Source organism: Felis catus, chromosome E3 (assembly GCF_018350175.1).
Source record: "Felis catus isolate Fca126 chromosome E3, F.catus_Fca126_mat1.0, whole genome shotgun sequence".
Classification (NCBI taxonomy): domain Eukaryota; kingdom Metazoa; phylum Chordata; class Mammalia; order Carnivora; family Felidae; genus Felis; species Felis catus.
Genome location: NC_058383.1, coordinates 10,139,017 through 10,160,650, shown reverse-complemented (window position 1 = coordinate 10,160,650; position 21,634 = coordinate 10,139,017). Strand labels below are relative to the sequence as shown.

Below are 21,634 nucleotides of genomic sequence, written 5' to 3'. Positions count from 1 at the left end.
TTTCTATTGGTCAGAAGAAGCCTTTGAGCCCTGGTCATGGGCTTTTTCCTCTGGGCTGAGCCCCTCTCCTTCCCTCCCAGCCAACAAGCCCAGCACAGACCAAATCCTTTCCTTCTGGGCTTGTATGTTGTCACTGTCTCATCTCCCTGAGCCCTTCCTGGCCACAAACCCCAGAACCTCGGCAAGGACAGGGAGGGAGGGGAGGCAGGCTGGGCGTGGGACACTGACTGATCAGAGTGGGTGGGGAGGTTGCTGGGATACAGGCAGAAGCAACAAACTCAGGAGTCCCCCCAGGTGCCAAAGAAGCTGGCCCAGGAGGTATCAGTGCACCCCACCCAAGTCTCCCTTCGAGACAGATGGTGTTTATCTAACTTAGGAGGGAGAGGGCCAGCCAGCAGGCATGGGCTATGTACTCTATTTGGGTAATGAGGCCTGTGGTACCCTGGGGTGGCAGCTCTTCCCACTCCATACCCCAAAACAAACACAGGAGCTTGGAGACCAGAGAGGAGAAGAGACCTGGTGACCCATGCGTTTCAGGGGCTGTAGGAGTCAGATTGCCACCCACCTACCCATCACCCCCACGATGAGGGAGAAGCCTTGGGAGAAGGCAGGCCTGGTGTCCCCCAGGCCTCAGCCTTCCATGTGAGCAAGGGTTGGAGGAGATGGGCCAGAGGGGACTCGTATACAGCCCTGGCTTGTGGACCACGAGGAGGGAGGGAGGAGGGAGGGATCAGTGGGGGTCTAGACTCTGAGCATCTTGACCTCCTAGGTCAGATCCTTAGCGGTAGCAGACTGGCCTGTGCCTAGCACATCTTGACCTGGAGAGTCATTGCGAGAGTGGATTTCATTGACTGCTAGGATTAGGGTCAGGGTGAGGGCTGGGGTAAGGGTGCTGCCTCCCCACTGCCCACCACTCCACCATCCCAGCTGCCTTCCTTTGGGGCCTGATGGCTGTTGTTTTGCACACGCCCCTAAGAAGGGGTGCACCCCATCCTGGGATTGCCATCCTGGGATTCTGGAGCGGGCAGACACCAGAAGGGCCGGGAAAAGGCAACAGCTGGCTGCTTGGAAGCCACTGGTAGTGAAGAGATTCTCTCCTCACCCAGGCACACCTTACCCATCCCCGGAGGAGGCCGAAGAGGGCCAGTGAAACTGGTGGAGAAAAGGCCACAGGGCCTGAATCAGTCTCCACCATGTGACCTTAGGCATGTCCCTTTCCCTCCCAGGCACTCAGTTTCCCTCTGTAAGAAATGGCTCTGAGAACCCTCCCTAGCCAGCCTAAGAAAAGGATGCCCATGAGGCCATGGTATTATTGTCCTGAGGAAGGAGCTGACAAACAGGTTTCAGCCTGGTTTTAGTTCTGGTGGTAGGTTAACGAGCAGCTCAGCCTGGAGCAGGGACCTGGGAGGGTTTTTTAAAGGCCTGACTCTCAGGGTAGGGATTTCAGGCAGAGTGAGGGGCAGGATTTGTGGGGTTGCAGGGGAGTCCTCAGCTTGCCCAGCATGGATGAGTAACCAGCGCATGGGAAGAGTGGGGAGCCAGCCCTGCAGGAGGCCTCCCTGAGCTGCCCCTTGTCCAACCGCCTGACCCAGCCCTCTCCCTCTGACAGTGGCAAGCTGGTGTCTCCCAAGTGGAAGAACTTCAAAGGCCTCAAGCTGCTCTGCCGGGACAAGATCCGTCTCAACAACGCCATCTGGAGGGCCTGGTATATCCAGTGTGAGTGGGCACCATGGGCCTCGCCAGCAAGGGGGGCTGCATGTGGGAGGTGCCCAGGAAACCCCCTTAGGGCCAGCACCAGCATCTGACCCCCAGAGTCTCGGGGAACATGTCCCAAAGGGTACTCTGCCCTGGGATGCTAGGCACAGCGGGGGTCACCCCTTGGAATCCTAAGGTGGGCAGAGATTTGGAGGGCAGTTCAAGACCCTTTCTGCATTCCGTCAGCATAGTCAGTGCTCCAGATGCCAGGGTGGAAAGACGTGCTAGATGCTGGCTAGGCCAATGGCATCACATTGCGAATGGGGAAGCTAAGGATCCTGCCTGGGTCTCCACCAGCCTTTCACTAAAGTCCTCACTGAACCCCCATCAGGTGCCCCCATGGAGACTGGGGACAAGGGGCCAGAGAGGCCATGTGGTACAGTGGAGGGGGCTTCGGACTTGGGAGTTACCCAGAGCTGCTTTCCTCCCCAGTCTCTGCCCTTGCCGGCTGTGTGACTGCAGGCCGTGTGACTAACCTCTCTGAATCTGTTTCCTTATCTATAAAATAAGACCAGTAGCCCTACTTTTCCTGGTTGGCATGGTGATAACAAGTATGAATGGGCCTGGCACAGAACTGATGCTAAATAAATGATGGTTGAATCTGAGATGCCCTTGAGGAGGTCACGGTCATTCATTTGGGGATATGAGACCCACCCACCCACCACGGCCCAGCAGCAGAGGCTGAGCGGCCTCAGACCAGTCGGCCCTGGGTTGGGACCTTGTCCAGGTCAACCAAGTCCCACTTGATCAAAGGCTTCCCTGAGCTGGGAACACACAGCCCAGGAGGGACCATACTCAGTATTCTCTGTCCTGGCTCCATTGGATTCCATCCAAGCAGAGAGAGGGAGGGTTTTCTGGTTTCTATTTATCTATGTGCCCAGTGCTCCCTAAATCATCTTACTTCAGGCTTCCTAGCAACCTTGGCAGATAGATATTATCACTCCCATTTTATGGATGAGCAAGTAAGGCCCAGAAGGCCAGTAACCTGTTCAGGGTCATGGAGCATAAAAGAAGCAGAACTGTGATTAGCTGGAAGTCCAGGGCTCTCCTACTCTGAACGCAATGCTCCTTCTACTGCTCCGAGCTGGCTGGCTTCCAGTCCTCACCTGACAACACATAGGATGGGCCCTACTCAGACCAGGAAGCTGAGAGGCCAGAGGGAGTCACTGCCCACCCCTCCACACACCTCTGCGCTCTCCACCCTTCCCCACGAAGCTGGATGGGGTGCAGATCCTTCTCTCTGCAGAAGACATTTCTGATGCCACCCAGGGCCCTCACCCAGACAGGCAGACCCTGGTCTCCAGCTATTGCACGAGTTGCTGGAAGCACCCCACGTTCTGTGTCAGGCAGAGGCGGGTTGAGTCAAGTTCTAGGATGCCGCAGCTGTGTGACCTTGGGAGAGTCCGTAGCCTCCTTAGCCGGAGCTCACTCATCTGCAGAGTGGGAATAACAGTAGGTCCCGCTCTGAGGTTCGCTGTGAGTCTTCAGGGAGATCATTCATATCTCAGCACAGGGCCTGACACGCACAAGGGCTCCCCGCAGGTGATGATATTTTTGTGATGATAGTAACAGCACGCGGCAGGCATGAAACAAATGTCAGCACGCGCCTTCTCCCTGAGCACTGAGGGTTTGAAGGTGGGCTTCAGGAAAGGGAGAGGGGTGGGGCCAGCTAGAGGACTGCCTGGCTCATCCCCTCGAACCTGCCACCCCTCTGCAGGCTCCTGGCCTCCAGGATCCCCTCCTTTCTCACACCCCCAAATCCTGGTGTCCTCTGAGCACCCAGGGCACTGTGCACCTCTCATGGCAGGCTCCCCACCTTGCTTTAGCTTGTGTCCTGTGTGTGCTTTCCTTATCTCTCCAACTAAGCTTGAGCGCCCCGATTTATCCACCGATTCCTTGTCCCAGTATCTGTCACAGCTTAGGTGCAAGGGGCCAGGTGGTTGCCTGAATGGGTGAACTTATTGGTGTTGAATAAAGCCTACCCCAGATCCAGGAGCCACATGGTCACTGCCCTTCTGTCTGGAGCACAGGGTCCCCAAGGTGGGGGAGGAAAAGCCCAGCCAGGCCTGCTCAGACCTGACCCTCTGGGGACCCTGGACAAACTTATTCTTTCCTAGTGCCCATCTCCTCATCTGGGAAGCCAGGACAGCCACTCTCTTGAGACCCTCCTTGCTCTAACCCCAGGGAGTCCCTACACCCGAGGGCCCATCCCTTTGTCTTCCCAGTCACGCTCAGGTACCAGGACAAACTCCCCCTCCCATTCTCATGGGGATCATTTGGGAGAATGTCCTTTAGGACAGAACTTTGTAAATGATGCTGAAGGTCCCAATAAGTGTCACGTTCGGGTGGTCCCCCTTGTCTGTCAATTGTCTGAGAGGAAGTCTGCTGAGGGCTAAGGTGGAAAAAGTCACCGCTTGGGGAGCCCAAGGTTTGGAAGCCCTACTGTGTGCCAAGCTCTGCTCCAGATTCAGGAATTTCAGTCTAAAGGGCAACAGCTCCTGCTTTTACTCCCGGCAGGGAGGCCAGCATGCAGAGAAATGGCCAAGGCCAAGTGGAGAGCGAGGCAGATAAGACCACGGGGTTTCAGAGGAGGGAAGCTTCCTGGAAGAGGGGTGGCCCTGGGCAATCCTGATGGGTGGGCAGGTGTGGGTGAGGCAGAGGAGGGAAGGGAAGGGCGGTGTAGAATAACACCGGAAGGTGAGCTGTGGTGGGGAAAAGCCGTTTGGCTTCAAGGTGGGGCCTATGAAGGAGGTGAAAAGGGGGATGAAGCCGACAGGCCAGTCATGGAGGGTTTGGAAGCCAAGGTAAGAGGTGTGGACTTTATCCTGGAGGTCTAGGGAACCATGGAGGGTTTCTGCACTTCCAGGCCATGACAGGAAGATGGGCTGGAGAGGGTGAGGCTGGAGTCAGGGAGGTCCGGGTGAGAAATGACATCAGGCCAGGGTGGCATTGAATATGGAGGGGAGGGGACAGTGGAAGAAATGCCACACATCCTCCGGAGTGACTTAGATAGGAATGCTGGGGCCAGTGGGGAGTTCCTGTGACTGGGAGGCAGCAGTGGCCGCCCAGAGGCACAGGCTTGGGAGGGATGTTTCCAGTTTGGGGACATCCTTTTTTTTTTTTTTTTTTTTTTTTTTTTAATTTTAATTTGGTACATCCTGATGGAGATTCTGTGGGCAGCTGGAAAATAAGCCTAGAAAGAGGCAGGATGAGAGAGGTTGGGGGGCGGGCCTCAAAGAAGGACCAGTGAAAATGGTCAGGGAAACAGGAGAACCAAGGGAAGGTTCCCTTGTCGAGGGAGGAGGGGGTGCTCCACCGCTGAGGCCCAGAGGGATGGGCCCTGGGGGGGGGGGGCAGACAAGGGCCTTGACAGAGCACTGGGGGCAGGTACTGAGTTACAGGAAGTGAAGAGGAGACCAGGAGGCATGGAGTGCAGGTAGTGGTGGCAAACCTTCCAGAACAAGGAGCAAAACAAAGGGGTGAAAGGGAAGAAGATTAGCCTGTTGGGGAAGCAAAGGAAGGGAACGTTTGGCGGGCAAAGGGGAGCTTGGAATGTGTTTATGGGCCCAAAAGGAGGAACCTGGGGAGAGACCAGGATTGGAGACAGGGAAGGGAGTGGAGGAGGTGGCAAAAGGGCTCAGCTAGGTGGCCTGAAGGGACAAGGGGTGGTTATCTGGCATCAGCTTGGGCAGTGCCTGAGGCAGGGCACCAAGGGCTCCAGGCCCTGGCCTGCTGGTCTGAGGGTCTGATGTTGGAGCAGATCGTTTCCTGTGATCACACGATGCCATTCAGCAACCATTGCCTGCACACCTGCTGGGCTGCCAAGGGGGGCAGAGGAGGTGTGGGAGGTTCCTTTCACGGGGTCCCATTGAAGAGGGAGCTCTGGGAGGGCTGGAGCAGGCAGAAAGACTTCTGGAGGAGGTGGTACTTAGTCTAAGCAGGATTTCCTAGCGTGGCACTTGAGTCCCAGTCCCCTTGGAGTGGGAAGTGATGGAGCTGGGTACCCTCCTGACCTGGCCCCCTTCTCTCAGATGTGGAGCGGAGGAAGAGCCCCGTGTGTGGCTTCGTGACCCCCCTGCAGGGGCCTGAGGCTGATGAGCACCGAAAACCAGAGGTAGCTGAGACGCAGGACCTCCCGCCTGCCTGCTCCCCTACCAAGCCCGGTGCCTCCTAGTGCCGGGCAGGAGGGGCTGGCCCCGATGGGGATCGGGTGAGGGGTGGGGTCCGTGCTGCCCGTCTCACTGAGCCCCCTCCCGGGCCCTCTCCAGGCCGTGGTCCTAGAGGGCAATTACTGGAAGCGGCGCATCGAGGTGGTGATGCGCGAGTACCACAAGTGGCGCATCTACTACAAGAAGCGGGTCAGTGGGGGGGCCCGGGGGGGTTGCTGACCACTGCCTCTCTTGAAAGAGCCCGGGGCGAGACGCCCCTCGACCCTGCCTCCCATTAAGACCCAGGCTGACAGCGCCACCGTGTGGCCGAGGGTCCCCTCGCAGCCTCCTTACCTCCCAGCGCGGAGGAGCTCCAGAGGGGAATCGGCATCCCTCTCATCTGGGGGAGCTTGTGAGTAGGGGAGGCCTTGGCGGGAAGTGATGGAAGAGGGACAAGGGATCCATTGTCCACCTCTGTGTGTTCCTGCAGCTCCGTAAGTGCAGCAGGGAAGGGGATCTCCTGACCCCAAAGCAGGTGGGTGCTCCCTGGACCCAGAGAATTGACAGCTTCGAGGAGATGAGGCCGGACCCGATGGGGGCAGTGGGCGTGGCCGCCGTCCTCTGGTTGATTGAGCCCTTCTCCTCCTGAGGGGTGGGAAGTCCTTGAGCGAAGTGGTGGGAAGCATCGGAGAACGGAAGTCCCTAAGAACTGAGGTTCCAGGCAGAAAAAGCATAGGGGACAGGAAGAGGCCCCTTATCTGTTCAGCAGGCCATCCAGGTCTAGCTCGTGGGGACAGTTGTTAAAAGCCAATGGGGTGACCATAAGCCTTCCAGTAGGCAAACTGGATCCTCCAGAGAGAGAGGTGAGGAGGGCCATGTACTGACCACTTCATCCCCCAGGCGGGGGCCATATGAAAGGGCCAAGGGCAGCGGGAGACCCCGGTGTCCCTCTCTCGTGGCTGCTGAAGGTTCTGTCTCCCTAGGCGGAAGGGGGTTGGCAACCACCGGAGCGATGGTGCGAGCAGCTCTTCTCCAGTGTGGTGCCCGTGCTGCTCGGGGGCCCAGAGGAGGAGCCTGGCGGGCGGCAGCTTCTGGACCTGGACTGCTTTTTGTCCGACATCTCCGACACGCTCTTCACCATGACTCAGCCCAGCTCCACGCCCCTGCAGCTGCGCCCTGAGGACGGTAAGGGCCTGCACCTGCAAAGGGAGGCCTGTGAAAATCCGGCAGCCAAGGGAGGATGGCCAGGGGTGGGTGGCCCCCAGTCCACCCGGCCTGCCGCTCCTGACGTCACCACTGCCCCCTCCAGCTTATGTGGGCAATGCTGACATGATCCAGCCGGACCTGACACCCCTGCAGCCCAGCCTGGATGACTTCATGGAGATCTCAGGTGAAGCAGCGCCCTGTCCTGGGGGCAAGGGGAGGCGGGGCCCATGGCTGGGTCAGTGTGAGGAGAGTCCCAGCATGACCACCAGACCTCAGGCCCCTGTGGGAGGGTGGATGATCTGAGTGATTTCTGAGGGATCTTCCTGGTCTCCCTTTGTCAGGACTTGGGATGCAAATGACTTGGCCTCAGGTGAGAGCAGGGCCAGACTGGACACTGAGCAGCGGTCAAGGCTCAGGGGCATTGAAGCTTCAGGCTCTGGGCTCTTTGGGCTCCCAGGAAGCAATGGATGCTGGGACTCTCAGGAGAGAAAGGGACTTTCATTTGTTTGGGTCTGTTTATTATTTATTTAATTCCCTTTAAAAACTATTTATTGGGGCACCTTGGTGGCTCAGTCGGTTGAGCAGTGACTCTTGGTTTCGGCTCAGGTCATGATCCTGTGGTTTGTGGGTTCAAGCCCCTCATCAGGCTCTGTACTGACAGTTCAGAGTCTGCTTGGGATTCTCTCTCTCCCTCTCTCTCTGCCTCTACCCTGCTTGCACTCTCTTTCTCTCTCAAAACAAATCAACTTAAAAAAAAAAAAAAAGGAAAAGAAAAAGAAAATCCCAGGAATTGTATCTTGTAAAGCACTTAACAAATTTTTTTTAATGTTTACTTATTTTTGAGAGAGAGAGAAATGAGCACGTGAAGAAGGGGCAGAGAGAGAGAGGGAGAGAGAGGATCTGAAGCGGGCTCCGTGCTGTCAACAGTGAGCCCGATGTGGGGCTCAAACCCATGAACTGCGAGACCATGACCTGAGCAGAAGTCAGACGCTTAACTGAGTGAGCCACCCAGGCACCCCAAGCACTTTTTAAGTAACATGTTTCTGCGCCTCCCTCTCCTGACCCCAGGGCCACTGGGTCACTGGTTTTTGTGTCCTCCCAGAGATACCCGTGTCTGTATAGCAGCTGTGGAAAAATGTCTCTTTTTGTTTTCACAACACACTCTTCCTACATCATTTCTTTTACTTAGCTATAGATCTTGGAGACTGTCCCCGATAATCAAACATTTAGGGGATTCTGGAGCCATGCTAGGGGTCAGGTAGCCATAGAGACTTGGCTTGCCTTAGCCAAGGCTCCGGGGCGAGAAAGGGGGGTTCTGGGATACAGGTTTAGTGGCAATGACCCCTCCACTCCTTTTTCACAGGGTCCTGGGCCTGTCAGTCAAGAGGTGGGGAGGGAACTAGGGAATGAGGAACCACCCCCACCCCTGCCTCAGCCCTGGACAGGGTGGGGGCTGTGGGGGCAGAAGTGTTGATGGCAGTGCCCTGAGAGCAGACCAGCCTGGGAGGGCAGCGGTCCTGTCTGGGCACACGCACCCCTGCCACAGGTAGGAAACTTCCTGGACCCCGGGCTCCAGGGCCAAAACTGGGGCTGAGAAGCCGCTCTCTCAACCCAGGGTGGCTGCCTGGGTGGGGGTGAGCATGGGCAACCTACGATAGGGGGTGTGGGTCACGCAGAGGAGGTGGTTAGTGTGGCCCCCTCTCGTGCTCCATTACAGGGAGGGTAGGGACCACCAGGGACACCGGGGCTGGTGCTTTGATTGTCCCCCAAGAGCTCTTCGCTTGAGAGGAATCCCAGTGAAGAGGCCGGAACTCTATGGAGGGAGGGGGCTTGGTGAGGAGTGCTCAAGGAAGGGGAGGGGGCTTGGAGCAGGAGAGGGTCTCAGGGAGGGGATGCACATCGATGGTGGGGGTAGAAGCTTGGGATGGGGGAGACTAGGGTTCCGTGGGTGGCTGGCCAGGGCTAGGAAGCGGAGAGGGGCAACTGAGGGTAAACTATGGCTGGGGGTTGGTGGTGACTCAGTGGCGAGCTGGGCTCCTTACTGCATGAACCCTTCTGAGCACCGGGGGGCAGGCAGCAGCAGTGAGCAGGAAGCAGGCCCAGTATGTGGCTAGTTCTAGAGCCTGGGCCTCAGGGGGCCTAGTGGTGAGACCCACAGTCTGTGGGGGCTGGGGGATAGAGGATCGGTGACCACTCATTCTCTGCCACTCAGTCCCTTGGTTAAACGGAGACAGTAGGACAAAAAGATCCTTTCTGATCAGGTGGCTGAGGAAAGACACACACACACCAGGCACAGAGCAGACATGCACATGCCAAGCACCTCACATCAAGGCAGGCACACAGGCTCAGACAGAGCTACACGCACAGGGAGACAGATAGATGCTACATGTAGAGCCACCTTCCAGTGACAGGTGGGCACCAGAGTCACGTAAGACGTGCAGACAAGTTTAGGGGCACCTGGGTGGCTCAGTCGGTTAAGCGTCCGACTCTTGGTTTCGGGTCGGGTCATGATCTCGCGGTTTCGTGAGTTCGAGCCCTGCGTCGGGCTCTGTGCTGGTAGCACAGAGCCTGCTTGGGATTCTCTCTCTCACCCTCTCTCTCTGCCCCTCCCACACTCATGCTATCTTTGTCTCTCTCAAAATAAGTTTTAAAAACTTTAAAAAAAAGAAGGAAAAGATAAAAAAAAAAAAAGATGGATATACAAGTTCAACACACAGCAGGCTCCAGATTTGGCATGGTCTTATCTGTCCCACTCCTGAGTCTCCTTCTCTTGGGAGGAGGCCTGACCAGCTCCCCTGCCTGGGGAGCCAGGGCCCATCCAAGGCCAGCGGAGCTGGGTAGGACAAGACCAGGAGGTCTTGGGAGCTGCCGCAGGCCAAAGACTGGTCAGGGTCAGAGAAAGGTGCCCGGAAGGGAGCGGGTGGGCGGGCGGCGCCCAGGCCCGGGATGTGGTCAGGCCGCAGGCAGCTGCTTCCCAAAACCAGAATAGCCTGGGGCTTACACAACCCGCACCTCAGACAATCTGGCTGACCCTTCCCGCCAGCTCTTCCAGGCTTTCCAGTGCCCCCCCCAACTCCTGCCCCCGCTCTGAGCCCACCCTCTGACCCCTGCTATGACCCCCTTAGCCCTTCCACCCCACTCCTGGGCTCTACTTTTGAGGCCCCACTTGACCTTTCCACAAGCCAACTTCGCAGACCCACTGACCTCCTGACCCCTCTCACCTCTATCTCACCCCTTGAACTCCTATCACCCCGGGGCTCTTCCCTATCCAGGACCTCTGCCCCTTTGCACCCCACCCCTGTCCCTTCAGGGCACTCTCTATTACCCCTCCCCTTTCTCTGGCCCCAGCAGGGCTGGTAACAGGAGCAGAAGAGGGGAGTGCCCAGGCCTGGGACAGGGAAGGGGGCCTCATGAGCGGAGTGTGGGGCTCGGTGGGAGGGCTGTTTCCCGGGGGTCCTGCTCACGCCCCCACACGGCCTCTGCTGTCCTCCACGCAGGCCCATCCCAACCGAACCTCTGTTGCTGCTTCCCCTGAGTGAGACAGAAACTCTCTCAATTTCACAATCTCCTGTGGAAGCCCCCCCTCCCCCGCCTACCCCCACCTCACCGCCAGCCAGGCCAGCCCAGCTTGGGGACAGGGCACGAGGCCCACTCTCCTCCCACTGCCTCCAGCCACGCCTGGCCCTATCCTTAACTGCCACCACCCTGTATGTTGAATTACAGATTTCTTCACCAGCTACCGCCCCCCACAGACACCCACGCCCTCACACTTCCCGGAGCCCCCCAGTTTTGGCACCATGGCTGACCCTTTCTTCGGCAGTTCGATCCTGGGCTCAGAGGTGCCCCCTGCCTCGTCAGGCATGACCCACCTCTCAGGGAATAACCGCCTGCAGGTGAGCTCCCACCCCACGCCACTCAGCCGTGCCTCGCTCACCTGCCCATGTCCAGGAGATATTCAGGGCACTTCCTGGGTGCTCATTCCTATGCTTGGTCAACTGAGAGGGACTGGAGGGGGGAGACAGACCCCATCTCTGCCCTCTCAGCGGGCGCAGTTCAGTTGAGGAGGAAACCGTTGTGAAGCAGAGATGGACCAGGTGGTTCTGGGAGGGAGGCTGAGGGCAGGGGAGCATGAAGCAGGGTACCACGAAGGACTGGGGTGCTTGGGGAAGGCTTCCTGGAGGAGGCGAGGTTCTGGGCTTAGTGAATGTGTTGGGTTTGGCCAGAAGAGGCCAGTAAAGGGCAAGCCAGATGGGAGGAGAGCACACGGAGACAGAAAGGTCAGTGTGAGCATTAAGGAAACAGTGAACCTGCCATTTTGGATACGGAACTCACAGGCTCAATTCGGTGGTTGCCTCTCTGCTGCCAGGTCCCTCTGTCATCAGACTGTTCCGGCACTACTGTAGTTCATTGCTGAGAGGTCTCTCTCCTCAACCAGACCGTGAGCTCCTTACTGGAAGAGCTAGGCCTTGCTCACCGCTGCATCTTCCATACCTACCACAGTTCAAGAAGCATAGGGTCAATGGTTGCCCAATGGTTGAGCCACTAAGTGAATGAGTGAATGTGTGGATGGATGGGTGTGTTGGTGAATGGATACACGGGTTGTAGATGGGGGTGGATGCTCACATGGGTAAGCGAGTGGTTGGTTGGATGCATGTGCTGGTGGATGGACTTGTAGATGAATAGGGTGGTGGCTGGATAAGTGGCTGGTCAATGAACAGATGGTGGATAGGTGGATGGATTATGTCTGGATGGGTTGGTGGATGAATGGGTTGGATGGATTGGTGAACGGGTTTATCCCTCACAGGTTGGTGGAGAGATAGATGAGTTAGCTCACAGGTGAGAGGCCAAATAGGGGAATGGAGAACGAAGGGATTGGTGGTAGGATGGAATCATTATTTGGTGAATGAAAAGATGGGCAGGAAGATTGATGCTCTTTCTTACACCTAATGTGTGCCTAAGTGTGTTCCACTCCCTCCCCTCATTAGGTTACAATTTCCTTTGGTGTGTGTAGGTGGGGGGGACAACAGGGATCATTTCTCCTCTCTCTCCCAGTGCCCAGTCCAGACCTCAGCCAGGGCCAGAGCCTGCCTGGGTGGCTGCAAAGGCCAGCTTTCTCCCCTGCTCTCTCTCTGTCCCCCAACCAGGCTCGGAGCAGCTGCCCTGGCACCCTGGACTCCAGTGCCTTCCTGAACTCTGATTTCCTCCTTCCTGAAGACCCCAAGCCCAAGCTCCCACCCCCGCCAGCACCCCCACCCCTCTTCCAATACCCTGCCCTTCCCAAGGGGCCTGGTCTAGAGCCCTGTCCCCCACCCGCCTTCCCTCCCATGGCTCCTCCCCCTGCTTTGCTGCAGGAAGAGCCTCTCTTCTCTCCTAGATTCCCCTTCTCTACTGTCCCTCCTGCCCCAGGAGTGTCCCCACTGCCAGCTCCCACTGCCTTCCCACCTACCCCCCAGCCTGGTCCAGGCCCGGCCCCTGCTCCCTTCCCCATAGACCTTCTACCCTCAGGGTATCTGGAGCCCCAATTTGGGCCTCACTTCACAGTGCCCCAAGGCATGAGGTCCAGAGGCAAGCCCCCCGCCCCATCCCCTAGAGGGGAGAAGCCCAGCCCCCCAACATTGGCCCCTGCCACCGCCAACCCCACTACCCCAGTGGGGGGCAACAACCCCTGCCTCACACAGCTGCTCACAGCAGGTGAGATGGGAAGAGCACTGTCCTCAGAGGGGAAGTGGGAAGCCTGTGGGAGCAGAGGGTGAAGTGGTAAGGGGTGGGCTCAGCTGTGGGGGAGGTGGCGAGGAATTAGGGACATGGGCCCCAAACCCGAAAGGGGAGTGAGCTATCTGGAGGGGAGGGATGGGGTCTCGGGAGACGACGGGGCTAGGGCTGGCCCCAGTGTCCCTCACAGTTCTGCCTGTGCACAGCCAAGCCCGAGCAAGCCCTGGAACCACCACTCGTATCCAGCACCCTCCTCCGGCCCTCAGGGTCCCCGGTAAGATGGCGGGCACTGGGAGGTGAGGGTGGGCCCAGGGCTTCACCCCAACTCTCTGCCCTTCTCCACCCCTGCAGGAGACGGCCCCTGAATTCCCCTGCACCTTCCTACCCCCGACCCCGGCCCCCACACCACCCCGGCCCCCTCCAGGCCCAACCACACTGGCACCTCCCAGGCCCCTGATTGTCCCCAAAGCGGAGCGGCTCTCGCCCCCAGCACACAGCGGTAAAGAGGGCTTGCAGGGATCCGGGAGGGGGGTCCCTAGGGGATGGAGAAAGGGGAAGGAAGAAGGGGGGCCCACATCTGAGGCCAGGATGAGAGGGGAGGGGCAATGGGACCCCTCTCCCCTGTGTCGGTCTGTCTGGGGGTCTGTCTTTCCCCGCCACAGGTGGTGAGCGGAGGCTGTCTGGGGAACTCAACTCCATTCCAGGCCCGGGGACCCTGAGTGTCTGCGTCTCTCCCCCTCAACCCATCCTAAGCCGGGGTCGTCCAGACAACAACAAGGTGGCACCATTCCCTCACCCCAAGATCTGTTTGCTACCCCCAGGCCCTTCCATGCTCCTTCCTAGGCTCACCCCCCTGTCTGCCTCCCCAAGACTGAGAACCGGCGCATCACACACATCTCTGCAGAACAGAAGAGGCGCTTCAATATCAAGCTGGGGTTTGACACCCTGCACGGGCTGGTGAGCACACTCAGCGCCCAGCCCAGCCTCAAGGTGAGCCTCCAGCCCGGGCCGGCAGCCCCGGAACCACAGGGCTCCTTCGTAGACCCCCTTCCCAGGACCAAGCCCCAGGGCCCCCCAGACACCCAGTTTCCTCCTCAGTGGGCCCCTGAGTGGGGCCACCTCCAGCACCTGAGCCACACTGGGGATGCCTGCAGGTGAGCAAAGCAACCACACTGCAGAAGACGGCCGAGTACATCACCATGCTGCAGCAGGAGCGGGCGGCCATGCAGGAGGAGGCCCAGCAGCTACGGGACCAGATCGAGGAGCTCAACGCTGCCATTAAGTAGGTGTAAGCAGGGGGGGGGGGGGGGGGGGGTGCGCATGCGCGTGCGCACGCGTGCGGCTTGGGGGAAAGGGGCAGGACTCCCAAACCCTGACCAGCCCCGTGTACCCCCCCAGCCTGTGCCAGCAGCAGCTGCCTGCTACCGGGGTGCCCATCACGCACCAGCGTTTCGACCAGATGCGAGACATGTTCAACGACTATGTCCGCACCCGGACACTGCACAACTGGAAGTTCTGGGTGGTATCCTTACTTGGCCAGCGGTAGGGTGAGCGCCGCAGCCGGACCAAGCTGTGTCTGACTGCAGGCTCAGCGCCACAGGCCAGGCAGGGTCCCAGAGCTGCTCCCAGGGGAAGGGGCCCCGGTTCCGCTCCCTCTTTCCAGGCCCTTGGCATCTTGGCCAGCAGGAGTGTCCAGTGATTAGCTGGGAGCAGAGGGCAACCGAGGGAGGAGCCCCTGGGTGAGGGGAACACAGCCCCGCCCACAGAATGTTCCGAGGGCAGTTCGGAAGAGCCTGAAGTCTGGGTGATGTGAGTGGGGTCGGTCCTAAAGAAGACATGGAATCTCTCACTCCCTTAGCTGGTTAAGTTCTTGGCTGAGCCTGGGCAGGAAGCCCAGGGAGGGGGGATAGTCCAGCTAGAGGAAGGGCATAGAGGAGCCGAGCAGAATTGGATGGTAGCTATAGGGGGAGGCCTCGAGGTTCAAGGTGCCACAGTGGCCGGGCCCTTCCCCTTGTTTGGCCCAGATGTCAGAGCTACACGTGAGCTGGGTGAGGGTACTAGGTGGACAACAGGCCTGATCCTTGACCTGGGCCCAGTTCAGCATCCTCATTCGGCCTCTGTTCGAGTCCTTCAATGGGATGGTGTCCACAGCAAGCTTGCAGAGCCTCCGTCAGACCTCACTGGCTTGGCTGGACCAGTACTGCTCCCTGCCTGCTCTCCGGCCAAGTACGTGAGCCACCTGCCTGCCCACCAGAATGTCCAGGCCTCCGGGCAGAGGGTTCCACCTGCTCAGACTGTAGGTCCAGCCCGACTTCAAAATAGCCTAGAGTTTGGGCCATCCCACTATGTACCCTGGATAGTCCACTGGCTACCAGGACACCTGCAGACAGAGGTCCTACGAGGGGCTGACAGTCTTGCCACCTAGTATCTCCCCGCTATCCCTTTGTCCTCAACATCCAAGGGGAGGGCCTGACCCAGGAGGTATCTTTCCCTTTCTCTCTCTCTCTCTCTCACTCTCTCACTCTCTTTCCCCAGCTGTCTTGAACTCTCTCCGCCAGCTGAGCACATCTACCAGTATCCTCACAGATCCAGGCTGTATACCTGAGCAAGCCACACGGGCAGTCACAGAGGGCACCCTTGGCAAACCTTTATAGTGCTGGCCAGACACTGCCACTTACTCAGCTGCCCAGGGGCTGCTTTCCTTGGGCCTGGGCTCCAGGGACAACTTCTGGGCACTCCCCTCCTGACCCTTGCCCTGGCTGTCCCCTTTCCTGAGGGTCTAGCAGGGCCCAAATCTCTTCCACCTCCTGGAAGCCAGGAAGAACGGCGTTCCATTCCCTGCCCCACCAGAGACTAACACCGTGACCTGGAGGATTCATACTCTCTCTTGGGACCTTCACTTTCCAGTCTGAAAAATGGGGATGGAGAAGCTTCAACCAGAAGATGATCCCAAGGCCTTAGCAACTGTGATACTTGGGGCCTAAGCTGACAACTCAGGGAGCTTGTAGGAGGAAGAGGGATGATCCTGTTTCCCCGCCATCCCTCCCTGTACCCCCCCCCCCCGAAATAGGGCACAGGCCTCTGTTTCTGATCAGAGAGACAGAAAAGGAGCTTCCCATTCTCTGCTCCTCCGCTGGTAGCCCAGTGGGGGGTAGGGTGCTGCAGGATGGCAAACCTGGGTGAGGCCAGGAAGGTCTGATCCCAGGAGAGAGCAGGGCAGGAGGTGGCCAGACCAGGGCAGGCATCTTGTGTGCGTGTGGATGCGTGTGTGTGGATTTTGTAAAGAATTTTCAACCAATAAAAACAAAAACTGTTGGGGACTGTCAGTGTGTCTCACTGGGACGGATAGACAGAGCCAATTGGCAACGGGAGGTGGCCTTCAAAGGACCTTAGCTTTTCCTCTGAGCTGGAAGCCACCGGAGGGTTTGGAGTAGAGGTTTGACAAGATCAGGTATAAGGCCTTCACAGGATCTCTCTGGGTGCGGAGTCAGGAAGAGGCCACCATGGGGCAAGGGCAGGAGCAAGGAGGCCAGTTTTAGGCTGTTGCTGTCATCCAGGTCAGAGCTGACAGACACTCATCCTGGAAATCCTCGCTCCATGGCCAGGAGAAAGTTCAGAAAGGCTTACCACCTTCCAAGTTGGAAGAGGGCAGAGCCGAGCCCATGAGTGGAAATCACAGGGAGCCATCCAGAAGGAGAATGTGTTGCCCCTGGGGGTAGTGATGTGCAAGTAGAGGGCAGACACACACTTGGTTGGGGTGTCTTAGAAGGAACTGATACTTTAAATGGGGAGTTGGGGTGAATGGTCCCCATATTTCATTGATTCTTCTATGGAGCCATTTAACAGATCCTTTCTGAGGGCCCACTGTGGCCTAGATGATGGTCTTGGTGCTGGGATTCTGTTCACCACTGGATCCCTCTCCTCATGAAGCTGATTCAAGGCGGAGGAGTCTGAATCTTCTCACATCTCAACTTCTGCAGATGCTTGCAGGATATAAACAGCAAACGGTCTTCTGTGGCCTTTGACTTTCCCTCATTTATGTGGAATCATAATAGCGACGACAATACTAACTGCACACTCCTCTAGCATTTACTACGTGCCAACTATTTTAAGCATTTTATATATATTAACTCACTTATTACATATTAACACCTACCTCTATGGGCCAGCTGTGAGGATCTCAAAGTCAATATATACAAAGCACTTACAGCAGTGACTGGCATATGTAACACTACGTAAGAGTTATCATAATAGTTACTATTAGCACCCCCATTTTACAGATGAAAAATTGAGGCACAGAGAGGTTAACTAGCCCGACATCATATAGTTAGTGAGATGCCCACTCACACCGTCTGACCCTAGTCTCTGCTTTTAGCCATCTCTCTTTAAAAAAAAAATTTTTTTAACATTTATTCATTTTTGAGAGACAGAGAGAGACAGAGTGTGAGTTGGGGAGGGGCAGAGAGACAGGGAGACACAGATTCTGAAGCAGGCTCCAGGCTCTGAGCTCTCAGCACAGAGCCTGACACGGGGCTTGAACCCACGGACCGCAAAATCATGACCAGAGCGGAAGTCAGATGCTTCACTGACTGAGCCACCTAGGCGCCCCTAATTATCTTTTAGTGTTTATTTTTGAGAAAGAGATGGGGACAGAGGATTCAAAGCAGGCCCCGCACTGACAGCAGAGAGCCCGATGCAGGGATCAAACCCACAAACCGTGAGACCATGACCTGAGCCAAAGTCTGACACTCAGTCCGACTCAGCCACCCAGGCGCCCCTAGTCACCTCTCTTTACTGTGCAGGTACCAGGTGCACCCAGGCATTGAGTGCTATTTGTTGCCACAGACAAAGGTTTGAAGTGGCTGAGAGGTAAAATCCTAGCAGTGTGCTCTGTTTTCACCGCTCACACCCTTCCAGGAAGGTCCCTGTAAGACTTCCTTCTGACCCTGTGTCCCCCCAATAGATGTCACTTTCCTTTGAGAAAGTTATCTACACTTGCTCTCCCTCTCTCCTCCCCTCCCACTCACCCCCTGTCTTTGGTCTCCTTCCGCCAGCTTCCACCCCAGCCTCACCCCTGCCCTGACTCACTCTCACTGAGGTCACATGACTCCCTTGTTGCCAAATCCAACAACCACTTTGCAGTGCTCTTTTTCCCTCAATACTCCCCCACCGCCCCTGGGCCCCTGGACCTCATTCTTGAACCCCTTTTTCCCTGTGACTCTTGAATTCTCTCCAGGCTCTCCCACCTGCCTGACAGTGCCTTCCCAGTGCCTGCTGTGGGAGGCTTTTCCTCCTGGCCAGTCCCTTCCTGGCTCACTTGTCACTTGGTGGCAAGCGTTAGGTAATACCATTCCCTTTGCCCTCTCTGCCGAGGGCCCACTATTCTGCATCTGTCCTGCTCTGCCCCGGGAGCTACTCAAGCACATATCCAACTGCCACCCTGGCCCCTCCCTCTGTATGTTTCACAGCTCCCTTTAGCTTCAAGGAACAGAACTCATCATTTCTGAGACTGCAGCCCACAGTCTTCCATCTCAAACATGGTCCTCTTCGTGTTCCCCATCCCCAGGAAGGGTGCCACCACCCAGACATTTGTCCAAGCTGAAAACAGCCATCCGTTACCAAGGGCTGGCCAGTTGACCTCCATCCCCACAGCCGCCACCCTCGTCCAACAGAGCATCCCCTCCTACACAGTCTTGTACTGGCCTGCTGGATCCCTGGGAGCTACTTCTCGAGCTTAAGCGTGCATTTGAATAGCTTGGAAGGGCTTTAAAAAATCTTCACAGCCGGGTCTAGTCCAGACCAATTCAATCAGAAGCCCTCAGGGTGGAAGTTTAGACACTAGCATTTTTTTTAAGGTGATTCCAATATGTGAGAACCACTGTAATCGAGGCTTCGAGCTGCAAATAACATATGCCTGGAACTCAAGTTAGTTAAATGGGTGGTTCAGAGTTTCTGAGTCTGCAGGTCTGGGATGGGGTCTAAGAATCTGCATGTCTAATGGTGCTGGTCCAGGGTCCATACTCCAAGAACCGCTACTTAAACAAAGGAAGAAATGTATTGTTTTGCCTAACACAGAGGCCAGGTAGGAAGGCCTCCAATCAATACAAGGTGGGTCTTCAGTTGCAGATTGTGAAGTTGTGTTTCCACTATGGTTTCTGGGCCCATGGTCAAGGTGCTTTGTGAACAGGCCTTGCTACCTCTCTGGCCTCATTTCTCTCCACAGCCTCCCTCCCTTCACATTCCTCTGGTGCCGTCAGCAACACTCACCCAGATGGGCTGCCAGAGCCACTCCCTTCCACCTCCCCTGTCTGAATGCCCACCCCGCCAAAGGTACAGCCAAGTCTCACTGCCCCTCCAAACTCATCGGTACAGCTCCCTCCCTGACCTGCCCAGCCTTCCCAAATCCTGCTTTGTGTCATTGATTGTCCTTCCACAAGTTGACTTTGGCTTCCAGCTGAGCCCTGTGACACCAGAGGTAAGAGCCAGGCCAGATCACCACCCACCGAGTGGCGAGTGGCGTGGCGAGTGGCGAGGCCAGTGGCAAGGTGGGAGGAGTACGTGTGTAGCCCATCTCAGTTTACTACCCACCCCAATGAGTGCTTTCTCTTGCTTCCTTGTTGACCTTGGGTAAATCACTTGATCTGAGCCTAGTTGTTTTTTTTCTTTCCATTTGCTTAATTTCATAGCATCACTTGCCTTAAAGGCCACTATAAAAATCAACCAAATTCTTGATGTGAAAGAATCTTGTAGCCTTGACCGAGCTGTACACAGAATCCTACTCTTTCTTCTCCTTTTCCCCCACATCAACAGATTGGAGTCACAGATCTACATGGGTTCCCATGTCACTCTTCCCCTGTGTGATCCCTGGAAAGTCACCTAATGAGCACCTCCTAGAGCATCAGTTTCCTAATCTGTGGGATGGGAATGTGAGATTAAATGAAATGCAAAGCTCCCGGATCAATCAATGTCACATGCAAAATGCTTGGTGAAGGAACTTTTTTAAAAAATGTTTACTAATTTTGAGGGACAGAAAGAGAGAAAGAGAGCACACACAAGCAGAGAGGGGCAGAGAGGGGTCAGAGGATCCAAAGCAGGGTCCACGTGGACAGCAGCCAGCCCGATGTGGGGTTTGAACTCACGAACCATGAGGTCATGACCCGAGCCGAAGTTCTAAGCCACCCAGGTGAGTAAAGGACGTTCTCCTAAAAGTACAGCTTTGTCGGAGCACCTGGCTGGCTAAGTCAGTGGAGCATGCAATTCTTGATCTCGGGGGTCATGAGTTTGAGCCCCATGTTGGGTGTAGAGACTGCTTAAATAAAAAAGTAAATAACCTAAAGGAAAAAAAAGTACAGCTTTGTCTCTAGGTGATGGAGAAAGTGGTTCATGGCTGGTGCTACAGTTCTCAGTAGCAAATTAAAGAGGAAAAGCCCCAGGATGTTCTGGACCCCTCCCCTCCCCCTGCTTCCACCACTGCCCACAGCTGAGTCCATGCCAATCCCCCCCCCACACACACACACACCTCCAAGGACAAAAGGGAAGGAAATGAGGCCACCCTCTGTTTGCTCTCTGACTGGATCTATGTCCTCAACCGAGGCTATGGGTGTATCTGTCTGTCCTCTAGTCTCTGCAGCATCCTCTCTCCTTAGAGGGTCCTTCTAAAGGCCTGAGAGCCTGCACTTCAGGAGAGGTTCCCTGTTGGGCATGGAAACTTTGCATCTGGAATCCCTGACCCTGGTACTTACTCTGGGTTGTAGGGCTGGGAGACCCATGGAGCACTGCTCCCTGTTCTGGGAACATTTCCTTTCTGTCCAAGCAGGTCTAATTAAAATACTATCAATTAGTCTTTCAGAATATCTCCTTTTCGGTTAGAGCTGAATGAACTCTGTAGATTGTATCCAGGCCAATTTCCTGGTTTTGATATCACACTATAGTTATGTAAGATGTTACCATTGGGGGAAACTGGGTGAACGTTCGTGGAAACTTCCTGTTCCGTTTTTTCCAACTCCTTGTGAATCTATAATCTCAAAACACAAATATCTTGTTAAAAATCTTTTCAAGTTCCTTTCCACTTCCCAGCCCACCTAAGTCCAGGCCCTTATTATCTCCTTCTTGGATCCTTGCAAACACCTCCTGATTTTCCTTCTGTCTTTGGTTTTGGCACACAACTGATCTTCCCAGAGAATTTCCAGAGACACCAGTTTTGCCCTAACTCGCCCTGAAATAACCAGCAGAGGCTCCTTTCTGCTGGTTGGATTCAGCTGGCTCTCAAGGCTCTCCAGATCTTTCCATTCTTATCTACCACTTACTTTTTTTGCTCATGCCCTTGCCTTCCCAGAGCACCCCCTCCCGGGTCTTTGCTGAGGCTATTATTCCATGCTTCAATTCTAGGGCTACCCTTTCTCTCCTCCATTAATACCAAAAGCCCATCTAAATTTCCTCTGATGTTAAGACCTGTTAAATGGGAGTAATAATTCCTGCCTTGGCTCCTTGAAAGGATCCGCTGTGGGGATGGCTGGAATAACGCCTTTAATAAACAATTATCAGTAAATTACTCAAGGAGAGGACTCAGCAGAGCCTGCAGAATTCGCCCCCCAGCTTGGGGGACAGCACAACCTCAAAAACCAGACCCCACAAGGGCCAGGCCCCGCCCCTCGGCACGATCCATGGGTGGGCCCTGCACTGCGGGTCGCCCCAACAGTCAGGCCCCGCCCCGCGAGACGTACCAACGGTTAAGCCCCGCCCGCGAGACGCAACGGCAGCCAGGCCCCGCCCCTCTGGACGCGCCAACGGTCCAGCCCCGCCCCGCGAGTCGC

At 56.3% G+C, this 21,634-nt stretch overlaps 1 protein-coding gene and 1 long non-coding RNA gene across 13 annotated transcripts in view; one reads left to right on the top strand and one right to left on the bottom strand.

Annotated features, from left to right (window-relative positions):
* The window catches only part of MLXIPL (MLX interacting protein like), a 32,980-nt gene extending 16,844 nt beyond the window's left edge, over positions 1-16,136 (top strand). For 4 of the 10 annotated variants that reach the window (XM_011290356.3, XM_045048046.1, XM_045048047.1 and 1 more), the window contains 16 exons: positions 1,610-1,716; positions 5,787-5,869; positions 6,024-6,113; positions 6,394-6,438; positions 6,887-7,088; positions 7,213-7,293; positions 10,833-11,002; positions 12,254-12,800; positions 13,028-13,095; positions 13,173-13,320; positions 13,484-13,599; positions 13,692-13,811; positions 13,976-14,103; positions 14,220-14,343; positions 14,918-15,047; positions 15,357-16,136. In XM_011290356.3, the coding sequence (XP_011288658.2) occupies positions 1,610-1,716; positions 5,787-5,869; positions 6,024-6,113; positions 6,394-6,438; positions 6,887-7,088; positions 7,213-7,293; positions 10,833-11,002; positions 12,254-12,800; positions 13,028-13,095; positions 13,173-13,320; positions 13,484-13,599; positions 13,692-13,811; positions 13,976-14,103; positions 14,220-14,343; positions 14,918-15,047; positions 15,357-15,475 (2,278 nt within the window). In that variant the 3' untranslated portion in view covers positions 15,476-16,136. Of the gene's footprint in view, positions 1-1,609; positions 1,717-5,786; positions 5,870-6,023; positions 6,114-6,393; positions 6,439-6,886; positions 7,089-7,212; positions 7,294-10,832; positions 11,003-12,253; positions 12,801-13,027; positions 13,096-13,172; positions 13,321-13,483; positions 13,812-13,919; positions 14,104-14,219; positions 14,344-14,917; positions 15,048-15,356 lie in introns of those variants that run through there. The other 6 variants (XM_045048045.1, XM_011290354.4, XM_019820575.3 and 3 more) reach the window with 6 other exon arrangements.
* Positions 400-21,561, bottom strand: LOC111558293. Of its 3 annotated transcripts, none has more exons than XR_006591262.1 (4): positions 20,564-21,561; positions 11,442-11,600; positions 3,034-7,102; positions 400-2,861 (listed from the first exon to the last, which is right to left on the bottom strand). It is a non-coding gene; the product is annotated as an uncharacterized LOC111558293 (long non-coding RNA). The 3 variants fall into 3 exon arrangements; XR_006591261.1 differs by having other exon boundaries at positions 400-3,188; positions 6,258-7,102; positions 20,564-21,552; XR_002739018.2 differs by lacking the exon at positions 400-2,861 and having other exon boundaries at positions 4,867-7,102; positions 20,564-20,835; positions 21,273-21,546.
* Between the last annotated feature and the right edge of the window lie 73 nt (positions 21,562-21,634).